This window comes from Salmo salar, chromosome ssa11 (assembly GCF_905237065.1).
Source record: "Salmo salar chromosome ssa11, Ssal_v3.1, whole genome shotgun sequence".
Taxonomy (NCBI): Eukaryota; Metazoa; Chordata; class Actinopteri; order Salmoniformes; family Salmonidae; genus Salmo; species Salmo salar.
In genome coordinates, this window is record NC_059452.1 from 72478971 (window position 1) to 72497041 (window position 18071).

Here is an 18071-nt window from a genome sequence, read left to right on the forward strand (position 1 = left end):
CTGTCCTCGGTTGCCACACTCCCTACAGAGTTCAAAACTGCCATTCTAGACAATTCTGTGCTTCCAACTTTGTGGCAACAGTTTGAAGGCCCTTTCCTGTTTCAGCATGACAATGACCTCTCCCAACATCAGTGCCCGACCTCACTAATGCTCTTGTGGCTGAATGGAAGCAAGTCCCCACAGCAATGTTCCAACATCTAGTGGAATGCCTTCCCAGAAGACTGTTGGTCTTATAACTTTGTTATAACAGCAAAGGGTGGACCAACTCTATATTAATGCCCATGATTTTGGAATGAGATGTTGATGAGCAAGTGTCCACATAAAATACCAGTCACAAGTTTGCACACCTACTCATTCCAGTGGTTTACTTTATTTTTCTATTTTCTACATTGTAGAATGATATTGAAGACATTAAACTATGGAATCATGTAGTAAACAAAAAAATGTTAAACAAATCAAACTATATTTTATATTCTTCAAAGTAGCCACCCTTTGCCTTGATGACAGCTTTGCATTCTCTCAACCAGCTTCATGAGAAATGCTTTCTTGAAGGAGTTCCTACATATGCTGAGCACTTGTTGGCTGCTTTTCCTTCACTCTGCAGTCCAACTCATCCCAAACCACCTCAGTTGGGTTGAGGTCAGGTGATTGTGGAGGCCAGTTCATCGGATGCAGAACTCCATCACTCTCCTTCTTGGTCAAATAGCCCTTACACAGCCTGGAGGTGTGTATTCGGTCATTGTCCTGTTGAAAAACAAATAATAGTCCCACTAAGTGCAAACCAGATGGGATGTCGTATCGCTGCAGAATGTTGTTGTAGCCATGCTGGTTAAGTGTGGCTTGAATTCTAAATAAATCACTGATAGTGTCGCCGGCAAAGCACCCCCACACCATCCCATCTCCTCCTCCATGCTTCACGGTGGGAACCACACATGCGGAGATCATCCATTCACCTACTGTGTTCATGAAATTTTCCGAATTGACTGACTTTCATGTCTTAAAGTAATGTTTCTCTTTGCTTATTTGAGCTGTTCTTGCCATAATATGGACTTGGTCTTTTACCAAATAGAGCTATTGTCTGTATACCACCCCTACCTTGTCACAACACAACTGTTTGGCTCAAAGGAAAGAAATTCCACAAATTAACTTTTATCAAGGTGCACCTGGTTGAGAGAATGCCAAGAGTGTGCAAAGCTGTCATCAAGGCAAAGGGTGGCTACTTTGAAGAATCTCTAATATAAAATATATTTTGATATGTTTAACACGTTTTTGGCTACTACATTATTCCATATGTGTTATTTCATAGTTTTGGTGTCTTCACTATTATTCTACAATGCAGAAAATAGTAAAAATAAAGAAAAACCCTGGAATTAGTAGATTTGTCCAAACCTTTTGACTGGTACTGTACTTTTTGTTTCAATCTTTCCTTACTTCCTCTTACTGTACCTCCCTTCCTCTGACCTCACTTCCTAATCCGTTGCCAGGTGAAGGAGTGGGCTCCGTCGCTAGGGAAGACTGGAAAGTCCAAGCTGTCCAAGTCATCAGATGATAAGTTCTACTCTGACTCTGGAGAGGAGAAGGAGAAGGCCTCAGGGAGCAGTAGCAGTGATGACAGCAGCAGCAGCAGCAGTAGTGAAGGTCTGTGTTTGTCCATGTGTGTACCATAAAGTATAATGTTATTTTGTAAGTGTTTGCAATGCCAGTCAAGGTTGTATTCATAATCGTACGAGATGAACCTGTGTGTTTGTGTGTGTTACAGAGTCAAGCAGTGAGGCGGAGAGCGATGAGGAAAAGAGCAGTAGTCAGAGCAGTGAAGAGTCCGACAAGTCCTCCAGCCAATCGGAGAAGAGTTCCAGTGAGTCCGACTCTGAACAGAAGAAACCACAGAAGAAGACAGTCAAAGACAGGTACCACACTATAATGAAATATTCAACACGTACAGTGGCGGTTAGGTATGTTGGCACCCTTGTACGATTCACTATTTTAGTGCTGAGGGGCTAGTGCTTTCTGAGGTCGGCTCAGTCTTTGAACACTCCTCACGGTTTTTGATTTGGGTTATGATTAATGCATTTATTGCAAAAAAATATATGAAGTCAGTTGAATTCTGTAACACAGAATACAACTATTAATAAAAGCCCATTGCTGCTTATCGCTTATTCGGGGGGGGGTTTTTCACATGACTTAAAAAAATTATTTTAGTTGGGTATGTTAAATATTTGTTTTAGTATGATGACTTTAGTAGCAGTTTCATTAATGAAAGCAATGCTAATGACTACCCATCTGTTATCCCATGACTTTAACACATTTCAGTTGTGTAATATTCCATTATTTTCATATGACTTTGGTATTTCATGCCGAGTCATCACACCTCTGCTCAGGCAGTAGCAGCCACCATCTATTGCTCTGCTCCCCAATGAGTCATCCTAGTTAGGCTAGCTAGCTGGTGGACGAAATCACTATTTTAGTAGTTCTTCAAAGTACATAAGGCATACCTTCAAACCTGTTTTTAATGCCAGCTATCAGTCAATTAGATGTATTATTGGCTAGAGATGGGGCTACCTCATGAAGCAACTGTTATAATTTCTGTCCCACTCCCTCATGTCACGCTTTTCTCTCTTTCTTGAGTGTGTGAAGAAGGCTACGTAATGGCCGTTTTAGTTAAGTACCACGTTTTCTGCGGTAAACCTTTTGAAAACGACGACTTCCTACTAAGTCCGAACACAGTGCTTTGAGCTCACAGAAAATACCAGAACTAAATGGCATTAGACTCATTGGTCGATTTTTTTTGTTGTTTTTTTTACAGGAAATAAAACGACGTTTCAGCTAATCGCACAGCTCAATATTAATTCAAAAGTTGAAATTCAAACTTTTGGTGTTTTTGTTTGATTTACAACCGCACAGGACCAAGAAATTCAAATGAATTTGGTTGGAGGCAAGTGATATTTATTTACTGTGTAATTCATCTCCCCTGTGGTAAATAGCCGTTCAACTAGTTTTGAAAAGAGGAACTTTGCTTTATTGTGCTCCATTGTAAAGTGCTCTCATACGGCAGTGCAGCTGTGGATTGGTCATTTAGCTTCCTGGTGGTAGCAATGAATGAGATCTGAGACATTACTGTTGAACACAGACACACACTGGCAAATTTTGTTCCTGACACGTTCTATTTCACTCTCTCACACAATGCTCTCTCACACATAGACACACACACCCTACCTGCTCGCGCTGTGTGACAGGCCGGCAGCTGACCCTGTTCCCTCCATTAGAGGGTGTAATTATCCCAGCTCACCCCAGTGCTTCCACACACGCACGCACCCACACATGCTATACCCACTATCCCACACACACACTATCTCGCTCTCAAACACACACCCACAGTAATTATCCCAGCTCACCCCAGTGCTTCCACAACAAACACAGCATAATGCCCTCATTACGGCCCAGTCATTCCAGGCAGGGCTTAATCAGGCCCGCTCTGATTTATATCGCTTTTTCCTGTTCGCAACAAATGAAATCTGTAGGCCAAATTAATACTGGCTTCTCATCATCGGCCAAGTTAAAAAGCCAGTTACCGTCACAATTCTGCTCGTTAATTTAACAGCTGAAAATCCCAGGCAGCCCGAGTAAACACTCATTATCAGGACAAATTGGAGAGAGAGATGGAAAGAGGAGAGCGAGCGAGAGGGAGGAGGAGAAAAAAGTTTCAACGAAAGCGATATTAAATTAAGTGGGCAAACCAAAACAGATTGATCTTGGTTGTTCTGACAGAGTTTTTAGCATGAGCTCCAGCAGACTGCAGTACGTGGTGGGGGTGGAAAGGGTTTTGGTTAGAGTGCCTTTAATGGATAGATTCATAACGTGTTCCCCTTTTTATAATGAAACTTTTCATGTTTTAATATAGGAAAACCCCAAGTTAGTTATATTTCAATGTGTGTTTGTAGATGGAATCCGCGGTAGGGGAAACAGCGCCACCGTCTGCCCCAAGGCCGTTATGTTTTGTTGTCGAAGTGGAGATGAGGAGCATCGCACAACGCCATATCCAAATGTCATTTCGGTACATATTCTCCTGTTTGATCACGCGTGCAATGATGTCGGAGTGGGGAAAAACCCAGTGTTCATTGTTTGCCATAACTTGTTTGTTATATAGCAAACGGTAGTGGCAGTTTTCACCACTAAGGATTCCATCTTTTGACGCTGTAATATTACTCTTTTTGTTTTCCATCCACGGAATAAGCCTTCAAGATGCACTCCTTAATCTCACAGGTACGTATAGAAGACGCTCATGGAATTTTGGATGACGGTTATTGGCCAGCCAATTAATTTTTTGCTGCAACTCCTGGCTACATGTGCTGCCATAGAAAGTCAATGGTTTAATAATGGTTTAATAATGGTTTAATGGCATAACGGGTGGACTGGCGGCCATTGCCAGTGTAATAAAAAGGGGACCACCGAGCTGTCCCAGAAGCTTGGGCGCTGCACAAAAACCCCGCGAACCCAGACAAACAAATGGTGTGATGGTTCCGCACCAAAAAAAATACATATTGCATAAAGCTTACTTCAGTTTACTCCGTTGCAAGCATACCCATAGGCGAAATTATAGATTTTCCACCTAGCCCATAAGAGCACAGCAGGAAGTAAAAGCAAAAAGTTTACCCATCAATCTGTGCTGTGATTTGTTGATTCAACTCCACTGACGAAACAAAACAAATGCATTCCATTGCACAAGCCGCATCAGTAAACGTAATTTGAATGAAAATGTTACATGGAAATTATTGCATCACATTACCGGGCAGCCATTGCGAGTTTACCAGTCAAATTGCCAGGGTTAAGGGATACCAAGCCAGTTTTTAATCATTCTATCTCTGTGTGCTGTTGCTGCGGTAAGGGGGGCGTTGCCTAGGCAACCGAAGACTTGTTTGCTCCAACACCTCGCTGGTTTCAGCTAGGAGCAACAAATTGTTACAACGGAGTCAACCACAAGAATGTCCATCCCGTCGTCCCACAACAACAACAACAACAACAAAAAGTCACGACGGTTATTTTATTTTCATGACTGTCTTCATCCATAACCGTCGGTTATACGGTAATTGTACCAGCCCCCCAGTTGTATTGTGATTAGGCAGTTTTAGCTCTCTAACACCCTTTCGTGTTATTTCTCCTCCGTGTCAGTGATTCGGATGAGAATGGGAACGTACCTAAAGAAGCCAGCAGTTCGTCTGCAGAAGAGACCTCGTCTGGTTCCGAATCTGGTTCCGACGCAGACTCCCACTCAGGCACCGAACGCAAGAAGAAAACCAAGTCTAAAGCCAAACCCAAGGTGAGACAACCAACCGTGAGGGCGACCGCTTGCTGGGTGCGTCAGTTTTAACATGGTTAACACCTCAGAAATAACCCCTAGTGGGGTTTTCCTTTACCTGCAGCTGATTGAATTGAGGCCATGGTCTGAGTCTGAACTTCTGTTGACTTGTGGCCAATCTGAGCTCTTCTCCACACTGTAAATAAGACTGTTTGAACCAACCTTCTGTTTGTCATAGTACAGCGCTATATAATGTGTTAGCGTGAACTGTGGGAGAATCTCAATTGCATCCTCTCTCCTCACCACCTTCTCAAATCCCATTGGAGGAGAAGGTCCGATGGCAGGGACTTCTGGCCTTGTCATCCAATGGGTTTTGAGAAGGTGGTGAGGAGAGAGGACGCGAGGGAGTATGCTATTGAGATTCTCCCACTGTCTTTCTCCGAGCTAGTGGAGGCCGAGAAATCAGATTCTACACAGTGGAATAGGATTTGGTCTGCTTCTACCTCAACCCCCCCCTCTTTTCCTTCACTCATCCTTCCTTCCCTCTCTCTTTCGTTCTCCGCTATGAAATTCTCATTTTGCATACTTTGCTTCTGTGACCTATGCATCTCTCTTTTGCTCTTCCACTTTCTTTCACCTCGCTCACTCCGCCTGCAAACAAGGGCTCCTTCTCTATTATACCGCCACCAAGCGTCAATCAGAGACGATTTGATAAGATACGCCTTCGAACTTCATTGTTTGTTTTCACGATTACACCTTCTCTGTCGCTCTGTCTGTCTGTTAGTGGATCCCGCAGTAAGGAGAGTGTAATTTTACGGTTCTTTTTATAAGATGTGAACAGGGCCGTGGTTGGTTAGGAGGGCATGGAGAGCGAGAGAGGGCCGTAAAAGCGCTCGGATGTTTAAGAGCGTTTTTAATGCTGCCCGTTTGTAGTGTAGATCTGGCGACGCACGTCCTAATATTCCGAGTCGCCGTTTGACAAGCCTGGCCTGGCGGTTGGCGGTAGTCACTAGAGTGCATCGGGTTGTGACGGGACACGCCTCACTGCTGGCCCATGCAGATCAGAGACACGCTTCAGATGTACTGTGTGCATGCACAGCAGCCTGCGAAATAGAATTGATCTCGAATTGAATTTTATGTACATAGCAGATATGTTTAGAAATGTCATGTTACATTGGATTGACGCTGTCAGTCAAATTAGGTAGCGTAGGCCACATCCCCTCCCCCCCACCCCTAAACAATACATACGGCGTTTATTTCCAATATTCTGCTTGTCATCTTTTCTCTCCTCCACTTGTTCCTCTATCTCTTTCATCTATATCCTTCATTCGTCTCGCCGTTCACGTTGAAACATTTAGCTAAAAAGGGAAACTGTATATGTTATGATATACCGTTCTGTCCTCTGCCAAGTGTGTTTTACTATACATTTGTTTCCCAATCCAACAAAGACCTAAGGGTCGCACATTTGAATGAGTATTTATTTTGTTTTCCAGCACCTGCTCCAAGCCAGTGGATATCTGTATGCTCTAGAGTTTGTTTCTCACGTAGGTATCTGTTCTTCCCCTAGATGGAGGTGAAGTCAACGAAGGAGGTGTCCCTGTTGGATTTGGATGACTGTACGTTTTCTGTCTGCACTACAGCACGTAACAGCACGTAACATCAACATCAACTGTTGTCGTCACAATATTTCCAGTGGGAATTAAGCCTATTTCTGCCGTAATAAAAAAAAAATATATATTTCCCATTTATTTATTTATATATATATTCCATTTAGCAGACACTTTTATCCTAAACGACTTACAGTAATGCGCGCATACATTTTACGTAAGGGTGGTCCCCGGGCCTTCTCTTTGTCCTGTAGTCACTCCTACACCAATGACCCGGCCCAAGATGTCTGTCCTCTCCCCCAGCCTGCTCGGAGACCTGGAAGGCCTGTCTCTCTCCAACATCTCCTCCACCATACAGGTGTGTGTACTGTCTGTGTTGGTTTGTCTATCCCTCCCTCTGTAAGTCCACTGGGTCCTGTGTGTGTCTGGTTGACAGAGCTTCGAGAGAGACAGCATCCAGTAGTGTCTCTGAATGAGTCGGGTCTCTCCGGTGGCTGAGATGTCTCCTGAGGTTGGCTACTGACCTTTTTTTTTTTCCTCCTCCCTGAACATATTTAGTACTCCTCTCTCCTCCTCCTCCCCGTCCCTCCTTCTCATCCAGGTGCAATGCCTGTGCTTTTCTGTCTCTCTATCTGCCCTGTTCATACAGCCTCCGATGCCACCCTCCGTCCATCCGTCTCTTTCCACCTGTGTGCGCGTTGGCCTCGCGCTAGTTTAGCTGAGGACCGTGCGTGACCAACCAATCAGCTAATCCGTTAGAGGGGAAGAAGTTCCCTCGGGGAAGAAGTTCCCTCGGGGAAGAAGTTCCCTCGGGGAAGAAGTTCCCTCATGTAGCCAGTCTTTGTGTCCTTTTTGAATTGTTCTGTCATGACTCGTCCAAGGCGTGTGTGCGTGTGTGATTGACAGCCCTTCCCAGGCCTGTCTGTATGCAGAGTGGTGTGTGTACTGAAAGGTGAAAGCCCGGGCAGTAATGGAGAATAGAATTGCAGATTAAACAGGGGGCTGTTTGTGCATCAGCGTCTGATTTGAGAGTCAATCCTATGCATACATACATGATGGCCATCAGGATTCATAGACTGGGGGGTAAATAACCTCAAAACCCTCTATTGATACTTACTTTCAAAAGCGTACGAACAGACGCGCACACACACACACACACACACACACACACAAACACGCGCGCAGTGTCACTCACTCACTATCTCTCTCTCACACACACACTTACCCCTGTGTCTTTTCTATATCATACCAATCCGCCCGCAGAAGCGGTGTGTGTCTCAGCTGAGCGCTTCGGCCCTTTTTAGAGAATTACTGCCTGGTTATCAAAGATATTTACATTAACCCTGGTCACCGTCTCTGACCCCCCCCCCCCCTCTTTTTCCCTTTCTCTCTCTCTCCCCTTTCTCTCTTTTCTCTCTTTCATGCTCCCTCTCTCTCTAATAACATTTTGACATTAGAGAATCTCTCAAATGCCTTTTTAACCAACCCACCCTGCCACACACCCTCCGTGTGTGTGTGTGTGGGGGGGTTGACTAAGGCTGATAACTTTTCATTCATAATTAGCATTGGGCGAATGGGGCTGCGTTGGGGGGAAATTGAACTGTCAGCAGCAGGGCGCGGGCCGTTTGACCCCATCACACCCAGAGGGGGCCATCATAATTTGTTCATTTGGTGCCCATCAGACGGGCCTCTCCTCCCCCGTCTCCCCACTCTGACCTCCCCCGGTGTGGGCGCGATGGGTTCAGGTCTAATTATGAATCAGCAGTGGACTGGGAAAGGCTGGAATATAGCAGCCCTGCCCTCCACACACCCCTACCTGCCACTCTCTCTCACACACACACACACACACACACACACACTGGCTGGGTATAAATAGGTTTAAATGCCCTGTAGGAAATAGTGCAATATGCAATCGTTTGGTTTTGATGGGATGTGGCTGGGTGAGTGTGTCGGGTTCTCTGTCTGTCTCTGAATCAAGTCCCTGATGCAAAGGCTTCAATTAAACTGGTGTACTGTACCATAACTATCCATGATGGTTTGAAAGTAACCAGATGAATCACTTAAAACAAAATCACATTCGGTGATGATTTACCCCAGATGAGCTAACCTCTGTCTGGGCTCTGGGCTAACTAACTCCTGTTGGCTTAATATGGTTGTCGAGTTGACTCCTTCTAGTCAAGGTCTTCTGATAGACTGACTCAATTAATTGTCAGCTCCTGACTGACTGAGGGGGGGGGGGCACACGTCTCTTACACACCTTTCGTCTGTCTCTCTCCATCGCTCTCTCTCTCTCCATCGCTCTCTCTCTCTCCATCGCTCTCTCTCTCTCCATCGCTCTCTCTCTCTCCATCGCTCTCTCTCTCTCCATCGCTCGCTCTCTCTCTCTCCATCGCTCGCTCTCTCTCTCCATCGCTCGCTCTCTCTCTCCATCGCTCGCTCTCTCTCCATCGCTCGCTCTCTCTCCATCGCCGCTTTCTCCATCGCCGCTCTCTCTCTCCATCGCTCGCTCTCTCCATCGCTCGCTCGCTCTCTCCATCGCTCGCTCTTTCTCTCCATCGCTCGCTCTCTCTCTCCATCCATCGCTCGCTCTCTCTCTCCATCCATCGCTCGCTCTCTCTCTCCATCGCTCTCTCTCTCCCCATTGCTCTCTCTCTCCCCATCGCTCTCTCTCTCTCCCCATCGCTCTCTCTCTCGCAGTCTCACAACGTAATGACATCCTCTTTCGGAAGTAACAAGCCGCCAATGTCACAAAAGCAGAAATGGATTTTCAATACGTCCTCGTACATCTCCTAACACGCACTCTTTCTCTTTAAATTGGACATCTTATGCGTCCACATGCTCGCCAGACGCCCGGTTACGGTTAGCCCCTTTTTGAATATGTCAGCGGGATTTTCAGGTCATTTACCAGAGAGGATGCCGGGAGGGAGTGAGCGCGTTGTGTGTGTGTGTGTGTATCCGGGCCCTGAAGGTGACTGGCGTGTGTGTATCATCCATCACAGTAGCATCCTTTAAGTTGAGACATAATAAAGCCTCTCAATCAACTTCCTCCCCCCATTGTCAGCTTCCCTCAAGTCCAGGAGAGCCAGAAAGAGAGACCCTGTGTGTACGCCACAGGGGAGTCAAGGTTACATTCCTAGCCTGCTGTTATTTACACTTTGGGTCCGGGGGATGCCTCCGGGGGGGGGGGGGGTTGTGTGCGTTAAGCCGTCACTGTCCGTTGTGTGAAATTGGTGATGATAAGCCCTTTAAAGCCCTGTCCTATCCTGCCCTCCTCTCTGTATCGCTCCCTCTTCTCGGGTTGTGTTAGACAGGACCTTGAGCGCGGGTTGGAGGCAAGGATGTGCTTGTCAGGAAGGTAAATCTGCTTTGTGACGGGGTGGCAGACGTTACGGCCAGCTTTATCGACAGCGACTGCTCTGACACGGGCAAAAGTGGCCCGATAAATTTCCCTCGTTGGCGTGACGGGCGAGTGTGAGGGCGCTGGCAAATGTTTGTTTGACCCCCCCCCCCTTCCTGTCTGTGTGTCCAGGATGTCTGAGGGTACGCAACACAGAAACGTCACGTCAAGGCTGACTGTTACCGTAGGAGGTTTGAGAACCTCCTCTTCTGTGTCGTCGTATGAAGATTACCACCTCTCCTACTGTATTTTTTTGTGTATATTTTTTATTTAACAAAGCGAGTCAGTTAAGAACAAATTCTTATTTACAGTGACGGCCTACCTGGGGAACAGTGGGTTAACTGCCTTGTTCAGGGGCAGAATGACAGATTTTTACCTGGTCAGCTCGGGGATTCGATCTAGCAACCTTTTCGGTTACTGGCCCAGCGCTCTAACCACTGGGCTACCTGCCGTCTGTATTAAGAAGACCCTTTGACTGTGATTAGCCAGTTTCTGTTTTACTAAAGTAAGCAGTGTCATTGAACGCTGAGTCAGTTAGGGATCCAGGGCGGTAACGCCCCAGAGACGGCACTTTTGGCTTCCAGTTCTTCAGCACCCTGTTGTATTTCAAACCTGATTCTCCACACGCCATGACAGCCCTGAGAAATGTTTCACACACATCTCTTCTCTCCCTTCTCCTTTCGTCTGACCCGCCTTATCTCCTGTCAAACAACGTGTTTCTGACACCTCTCAGAACCGTGTGTGTGTGTATTCCCATTTCAGAAATGAGGAGTTATATTCGCCCCCTCATTTCACTCTCACCGTTTCACACGTTTGTTTTCTTGGGCCCGTTTTATCTTGCTTTTTGACACTTTTGACGTTTTGTTGTGAGATTTCTCACCTCTTTCTATTGTTCCTCTCTCGCTCTCTCTCGAGCGCTCTCTCTCTCCATCCCTCTCTCTCTCTCTCTCTCTCTCTCTCTCTCTCTCTCTCTCTCTCTCTCTCTCCATCCCTTCCCCTTTCTTCCTCTCCATCTCTCAGCTTGTCGAGGTGAACGCGTGGCACCAGCAGCCACAGGTGTAACGGAGGGATTCGGGCGTTAACTACTCGTTTTAGCGTTCTGTCACTTTACTCTCATTAACACAGTTGATATCTGTGTGTCTGTTTGACAGAGGTTCATGTTAAGCTGGTAGAGTTATGGGCGTTCTATAGCCTAGTTAGTATATATGGCCATGACAGTCCTCATATTTAGTTTTGACAGCCTTTACACTCTGAAGGCAGCTTGGCTGTCGAAATGTTGGTTATAAAATTATTGCAGCTGAGCTCCTAGAGTGTGCGACTCTCTCTCCCTTATTTATTTTTCAAGTGTTCTACTCCGTTAGCCAGCACCTCGCCGAAACAGGTGTGCGTTTGTTTCGCGTCCTGATAGTTTGACAGTTATGTGTATACTGCATGGCTGGGCTGAGTGTCACCAGGGCAGCCTTTTACTGCTCATGAGGATTGAGCCACAAAGCAACGTCACATTTGTATGAGTTTACTTCCTTATTTGCACGTGGATGCGACATGAGGGGTTACACATCAATGTTACAAAATGCTACTTTTCAATCCTCATTAAAAAGTAGTTTTTTGATTTTTGTAACAGTTGTTGATGGGGATATTGCAATGGAGGGTGGTTTTGTGCCTATGCAAAGTGTTAGGAAACCACCGAGCAGACTTAGGTCTCTTTGTTTTTGCATGTAGCTTAATTGTTGTTGCACCCGTCTTCGTCTGTGAAGTAGATGACTTGTACTACAACACGTCGGCTTTGGTACAAGTCCATGTACAATGCTAATGTAGGGTAGGTCCTCTTGAGTCGAGAGGAGGCCGTCGCCACTGTCAAACGGATGAGTCGAGAGAGCGAGAGAGAAAGGGAAGAGTCGAGCCGGTTTATGAAAGGACCAGAATAAGAGCGGGACCATGCTAATGCAGGGAGCGGGAAAATAAAGAAAAAGAAAAACACTCCACTTAAACCCAAGAATGTCTCTCTAAGTTTCTTCTCCTCCTGGCGTGGTGTTTTGTCCTGCCTTTCTGTGCTATGGTAATTCCATTTTCTGCTGGTGAAAAGGTAAAAGCTCTGTTTAATGGAGAGTTGAATGGCAGGCCTCTAGTGTTCCCATTCATTAAGCCTGAGCAGTCCTTCAGCCTGCCATCAGACCCACTCACTACTAGTCTGCCTGATTGGGGAATAATACCAATAATAATACAGTGGGTTTATATGGGGCTTTTCTAGGACATTGGAACGGGCCCTTTTCAAGGGAGAAAGGTTGTGTTTTAATGAACAGAGCTAAGCTTAAGTTGTCAACAAACCCTCAGTTCTTTTGCGGTCGAAAAAAAAATCGAATAGCATAACCACTGAATTGTAGATGGTGAATAAATATTGAGTGCTGGGCCTACGCTATTAAAGCTATCAACCAACAAATGAAAAGAGTAAATAAGTGTTTGTACGTGTACCTTTTTACAAAGACCATGTCGGTCAGAAAGTTATCAACCAACCTTTTTTAAGATTATACCTTCTTCATAGTGCCTGTGCTCTATCTGTGGTCTCGCTCTCTCTGTTTTCTCTCTGTATACTCACCCCCTGTCCTCCTTTCCTGTGCCGCCCTCCTCCTCCAGGTGAGCGGCCCGGCGTTTGTCCCAGAGAAGAGCCATGACCTGCTGCACCGTATGACAGGTAAAGGTCTGTCAGCCCAGTACCAGTTCCCAAGACAGCCTTGTCTCTACCAGCCCACCATGGTGTCAGTCCAGATCAGCCTGACCAACACCTCAGACCACCCTCTGGAACAGATCCACATCGGAGACAGGAGCCCCACAGGACTCAACATGCACTGCTTCAATACTATAGGTGGGTTAGATAACAGCATAATACACTGCTTCAATACTATAGGTGGGTTAGATAACAGCATAATACACTGCTTCAATACTATAGGTGGGTTAGATGACAGCATAATACACTGCTTCAATACTATAGGTGGGTTAGATGACAGCATAATACACTGCTTCAATACTATAGGTGGGTTAGATGACAGCATAATACACTGCTTCAATACTATAGGTGGGTTAGATGACAGCATAATACACTGCTTCAATACTATAGGTGGGTTAGATGACAGCATAATACACTGCTTCAATACTATAGGTGGGTTAGATGACAGCATAATACACTGCTTCAATACTATAGGTGGGTTAGATAACAGCATAATACACTGCTTCAATACTATAGGTGGGTTAGATAACAGCATAATACACTGATTCAATACTATAGGTGGGTTAGATAACAGCATAATACACTGCTTCAATACTATAGGTGGGTTAGATAACAGCATAATACACTGCTTCAATACTATAGGTGGGTTAGATAACAGCATAATACACTGCTTCAATACTATAGGTGGGTTAGATGACAGCATAATACACTGATTCAATACTATAGGTGGGTTAGATGACAGCATAATACACTGCTTCAATACTATAGGTGGGTTAGATAACAGCATAATACACTGCTTCAATACTATAGGTGGGTTAGATGACAGCATAATACACTGCTTCAATACTATAGGTGGGTTAGATGACAGCATAATACACTGCTTCAATACTATAGGTGGGTTAGATGACAGCATAATACACTGCTTCAATACTATAGGTGGGTTAGATGATAACATAATACACTGCTTCAATACTATAGGTGGGTTAGATGACAGCATAATACACTGCTTCAATACTATAGGTGGGTTAGATGACAGCATAATACACTGATTCAATACTATAGGTGGGTTAGATGATAACATAATACACTGCTTCAATACTATAGGTGGGTTAGATGATGGCATAATACACTGCTTCAATACTATAGGTGGGTTAGATAACGGCATAATACACTGCTTCAATACTATAGGTGGGTTAGATAACGGCATAATACACTGCTTCAATACTATAGGTGGGTTAGATGACGGCATAATACACTGCTTCAATACTATAGGTGGGTTAGATAACAGCATAGTACACTGCTTCAATACTATAGGTGGGTTAGATGATGGCATAATACACTGCTTCAATACTATAGGTGTGTTAGATAACAGCATAATACACTGCTTCAATACTATAGGTGGGTTAGATGACAGCATAATACACTGATTCAATACTATAGGTGGGTTAGATGACAGCATAATACACTGCTTCAATACTATAGGTGGGTTAGATGACAGCATAATACACTGCTTCAATACTATAGGTGTGTTAGATGACAGCATAATACACTGCTTCAATACTATAGGTGTGTTAGATAACAGCATAATACACTGCTTCAATACTATAGAGTGCATTCAGAAAGTATTCAGACCCCTTGACTTGTTTGATCGCTCTGGCTGGGGCACTCAAGGATATTCAGAGACTTGTACCGAAGCCACTCTTGAGATGTCTTGACTATGTTCTTAGGGTCGTTGTCCTGTTGGAAGGTGACTCTTCGCCCACATCTGAGGTCCTTAGCTTTCTGGAGCAGGTTTTCATCAAGGATCTCTCTGTATTTTGCTCCGTTCATCTTTCCCTCGATCCTGACTAGTCTCCCAGTCCCTGCCGCTGAAAAACATCCCCACAGCATGATGCTGCCACCACCATGCTTCACCATACGGATGGTGCCAGGTTTCCTCCAGACGTGAAGCTTGGCATTAGGATGAATAGTTAAATGTTGGTTTCATCAGACCAGAGAATCTTGTTTCTTATGCTCTGAAAGTCTGTAGGTGCCTTTTGGCAAACTCCAAGCGGGCTGTCATGTGCCTTTTACTGAGGAGTGGCTTCCGTCTGGCCCCTCTACCATATAGGCCTGATTGGTGGAGTGCTGCAGAGATGGTTGTCCTTCTGGAAAGTTCTCCCATCTCCACAGAGGAACTCAAGAGCTCTGTCAGTGACCATCGGGTTCTTGGTCACCTCCCTGACCAAGGCCCTTCTCCACCGATTGCTCAGTTTGGCCGTGTGGCCAGCTCTACGAAGAGGCTTGGTGTTTCCAAACTTCTAACGTTTAAAAATGGAGGCCACTGTGTTCTTGCGGACCTTCAATGCTGGATAAATGTTTTGGTAATTCAATGCTTCAATACTATAGGTGAGTTAGATACTTTTGGTCATGTAGTGTATGTGGACACCTGCTCGTCGAACATCTCATTCCAAAATCATGAGTATTAATATGGAGTTGATCCCCCCCCTTTGCTGCTGTAACAGCCTCCACTCTTCTAGGAAGACTTTCCACTAGATGTTGGAACATTGCAGCGGGGACTTGCTTCCATTCAGCCACGAGCATTAGTGAGGTCAGGCACTGATGTTGGGCAATTAGGCCTGGCTCGCAGTCGGCGTTCCAATTCATCCAAAAGATGTTTGATGGGGTTGAGGTCAGCGCTCAGTGCAGGTCAGTTGAGTTCTTCCACATAGATCTCAACAAACTTTCTGTATAGACCTCTCTTTGTGCACGGGGGCATTGTCATGCTGAAACATGAAAGGCCCTTCCGAAAACTGTTGCCACAAGGTTGGAAGCACAGAATTGTCTAGAATGTCATTGTATGCTGTAGTGTTAAGATTTCCCTTCACTGGAACTAAGGGGCCTGGTCCTAACCATGAAAAACAGCCTCAAACCATTTTTCATCGTCAACCAAACTGAAGTTGGCACTATGCATTCAAGAAGGTGGTGTTCTCCTGGCATCCGCCAAACCCAGATTCGTCCGTCAGACTGCCCGATGGTGAAGCGTGATTCATCACTCCAGAGAACGTGTTTCCACTGCTCCATAGCCCAATGGCGGCGACCTTTACACCACTCCAGCCGACGCTTGGCGTTGTGCATGGTGATCTTAGGCTTGTGTGTGGCTGCTCGGCCATGGAAACCCGTTTCATGAAGCTCCCGACCAACAGTTCTTGTGCTGACGTTACTTCCGGAGGCAGTTTGGAACTCTGTACTGAGTGTAGCAACCGAGGACAGACCTTTTTTAACGTGCTTCAGCACTCAGCGGCCCCGTTCTGTGAACTTGTGTGGCCTACCACTGAGCTGTTGTTGCTCCTAGACGTTTCCACTTCACAATAACAGCACTTACAGTTGACCAGGGCAGCTCTAGCAGGGCAGAAATTTGACAAACTGCCTTGTTGGAATAGTGGCGTCCTATGACGGTGCCACATTGAAAGTCGCTGAGCTCTTCAGTGAGGCCATTCTACTGCCAATGTTTGTCTATGGGGATTGAATGGCGGTGCGCTCGGTTTTAGACACCTGTCAGCAACGGGTGTGGCTGAAATAGACAAATCCACTAATTTGAAGGGGTGTCAACACACTTTTGTCTATATAGTGTGTCTTCATTCATAACACACACACACACATCCCTCTGACCGCAGACATTAAAGAAAAGCAAAAGAAACGGGGGGACCAAAATGAAAAGGTGTGCACTCAAGCGCGTTAAAAGCATCAATTGGCTGTGGATTGATTGGGCATTGAAGGAACTCCGGCAGCCAAACACTGGGTAATTGGGATCGATTGAGCTTAGAGTGTGGGTGTGCGTGAGAGTGGAGTTGCTTTTCATATTGAGCAGGAGAAAGTGAATGCAGACAGAATACCTTACTTTACCCCACAGTGTATTTAACCTCATAAAGACATGTTAGACTAGCACTTGGCTATTCCTACTGCAGCATAGCCCACAGTGTGTTACAATAGATCTGTCTCTTCTACATGTCAGCACCTACTGGAGTAAAGTCCACGTTTCTCTTTAAACTAAAATGGAGAGTGAGAGAAATGGGAAGACGCAGACAGAGGGGTGATGGAGGGATAGAAAGCAGCTTTGAGGAGAGTGGAGAGAGAGTGTATGATGGCTCTGGTGTCCAGGGTCCTCTCCTCTGTGTGACAGAGTTCCACTCCGCAGAGACACAGGGAAACACATGGTTGCTCAGGAGACCGTCGAGGATCCTTCTGTCTCCTCCTAGCCAATCTCTCCCTCATTCTTTCTCTCTCCCCTCTGTCTCTCAGATCTCTCTCTCTCGTTCTGTCTCTCTCTCTCTCTGCTTCATGTCTTTCTCTCCCCCCTCAGTCTCTCAGATCTCTCTCTCTCGTTCTGTCTCTCTCTCTCTCTGCTTCATGTCTTTCTCTCCCCCCTCAGTCTCTCAGATCTCTCTCACCCCCAATCTCTTTTCCTCCTTTATACATATCCATCTCCCCCCTCTTTCACTATTTCTCGCTCTCCTCTTTAGACCCTGACATTCTCTTTGACAACCCTGTTGTTTTGGAAATATGCTACTCCTTCATTTTTTTTGTGTTCTGTCTTTCGTCTCGTTGTGGAGGGTGAGATTTGAAGGATGGATTTGTCACACGCGGTGGCCTTGCTTTGTGAAGTAGAAAACACTAGTGGCGTCTGCATGCCTGTCTGTTTCACTCTAATGACCTCCCCCTTTCCCTCTCTTCGTCCTCTGCCCCTTCCTCCTCTGCCCTTGTCGCTCACTCCTCTCTTTTCATCCTCCTCTCCTTCCTTCTCTCCGTTCTCAGAGTGTCTGCTGCCAGAGGCCTCGGTGACTGTGTCTTTGGGCGTCGACTTCAACGACTCAACACAAGCGGCCAACTTCCAGCTGTGGTAAGATACTCTGGCGTCTAGTCGTTCTAGACAGTGAGGCTGAAACAGCTATAGCCTCTTCTTCCTTGTTCCTATCCTGCTTTTCTTCCAGCTGTAGAAGGAACCTCTTCTCTTATCCATGTCTCTGCTCTGCTTGCTGATCAATAGGTTGATCAGAGAACCTGTTTGGGACC

At 45.7% G+C, this 18071-nt stretch overlaps 1 protein-coding gene across 1 annotated transcript in view; it reads left to right on the forward strand.

Moving 5' to 3' along the window:
• Positions 1-18071, forward strand: part of LOC106563041 (AP-3 complex subunit beta-1) — a 57624-nt gene that overhangs the window by 22606 nt on the left and 16947 nt on the right. Inside the window, exons 18-24 of the mRNA XM_014128254.2 lie at positions 1485-1638; positions 1760-1907; positions 5167-5314; positions 6861-6909; positions 7155-7258; positions 12929-13157; positions 17814-17898. Of these exons, the coding sequence (XP_013983729.1) occupies positions 1485-1638; positions 1760-1907; positions 5167-5314; positions 6861-6909; positions 7155-7258; positions 12929-13157; positions 17814-17898 (917 nt within the window). The remainder of the gene's footprint in view (positions 1-1484; positions 1639-1759; positions 1908-5166; positions 5315-6860; positions 6910-7154; positions 7259-12928; positions 13158-17813; positions 17899-18071) is intronic.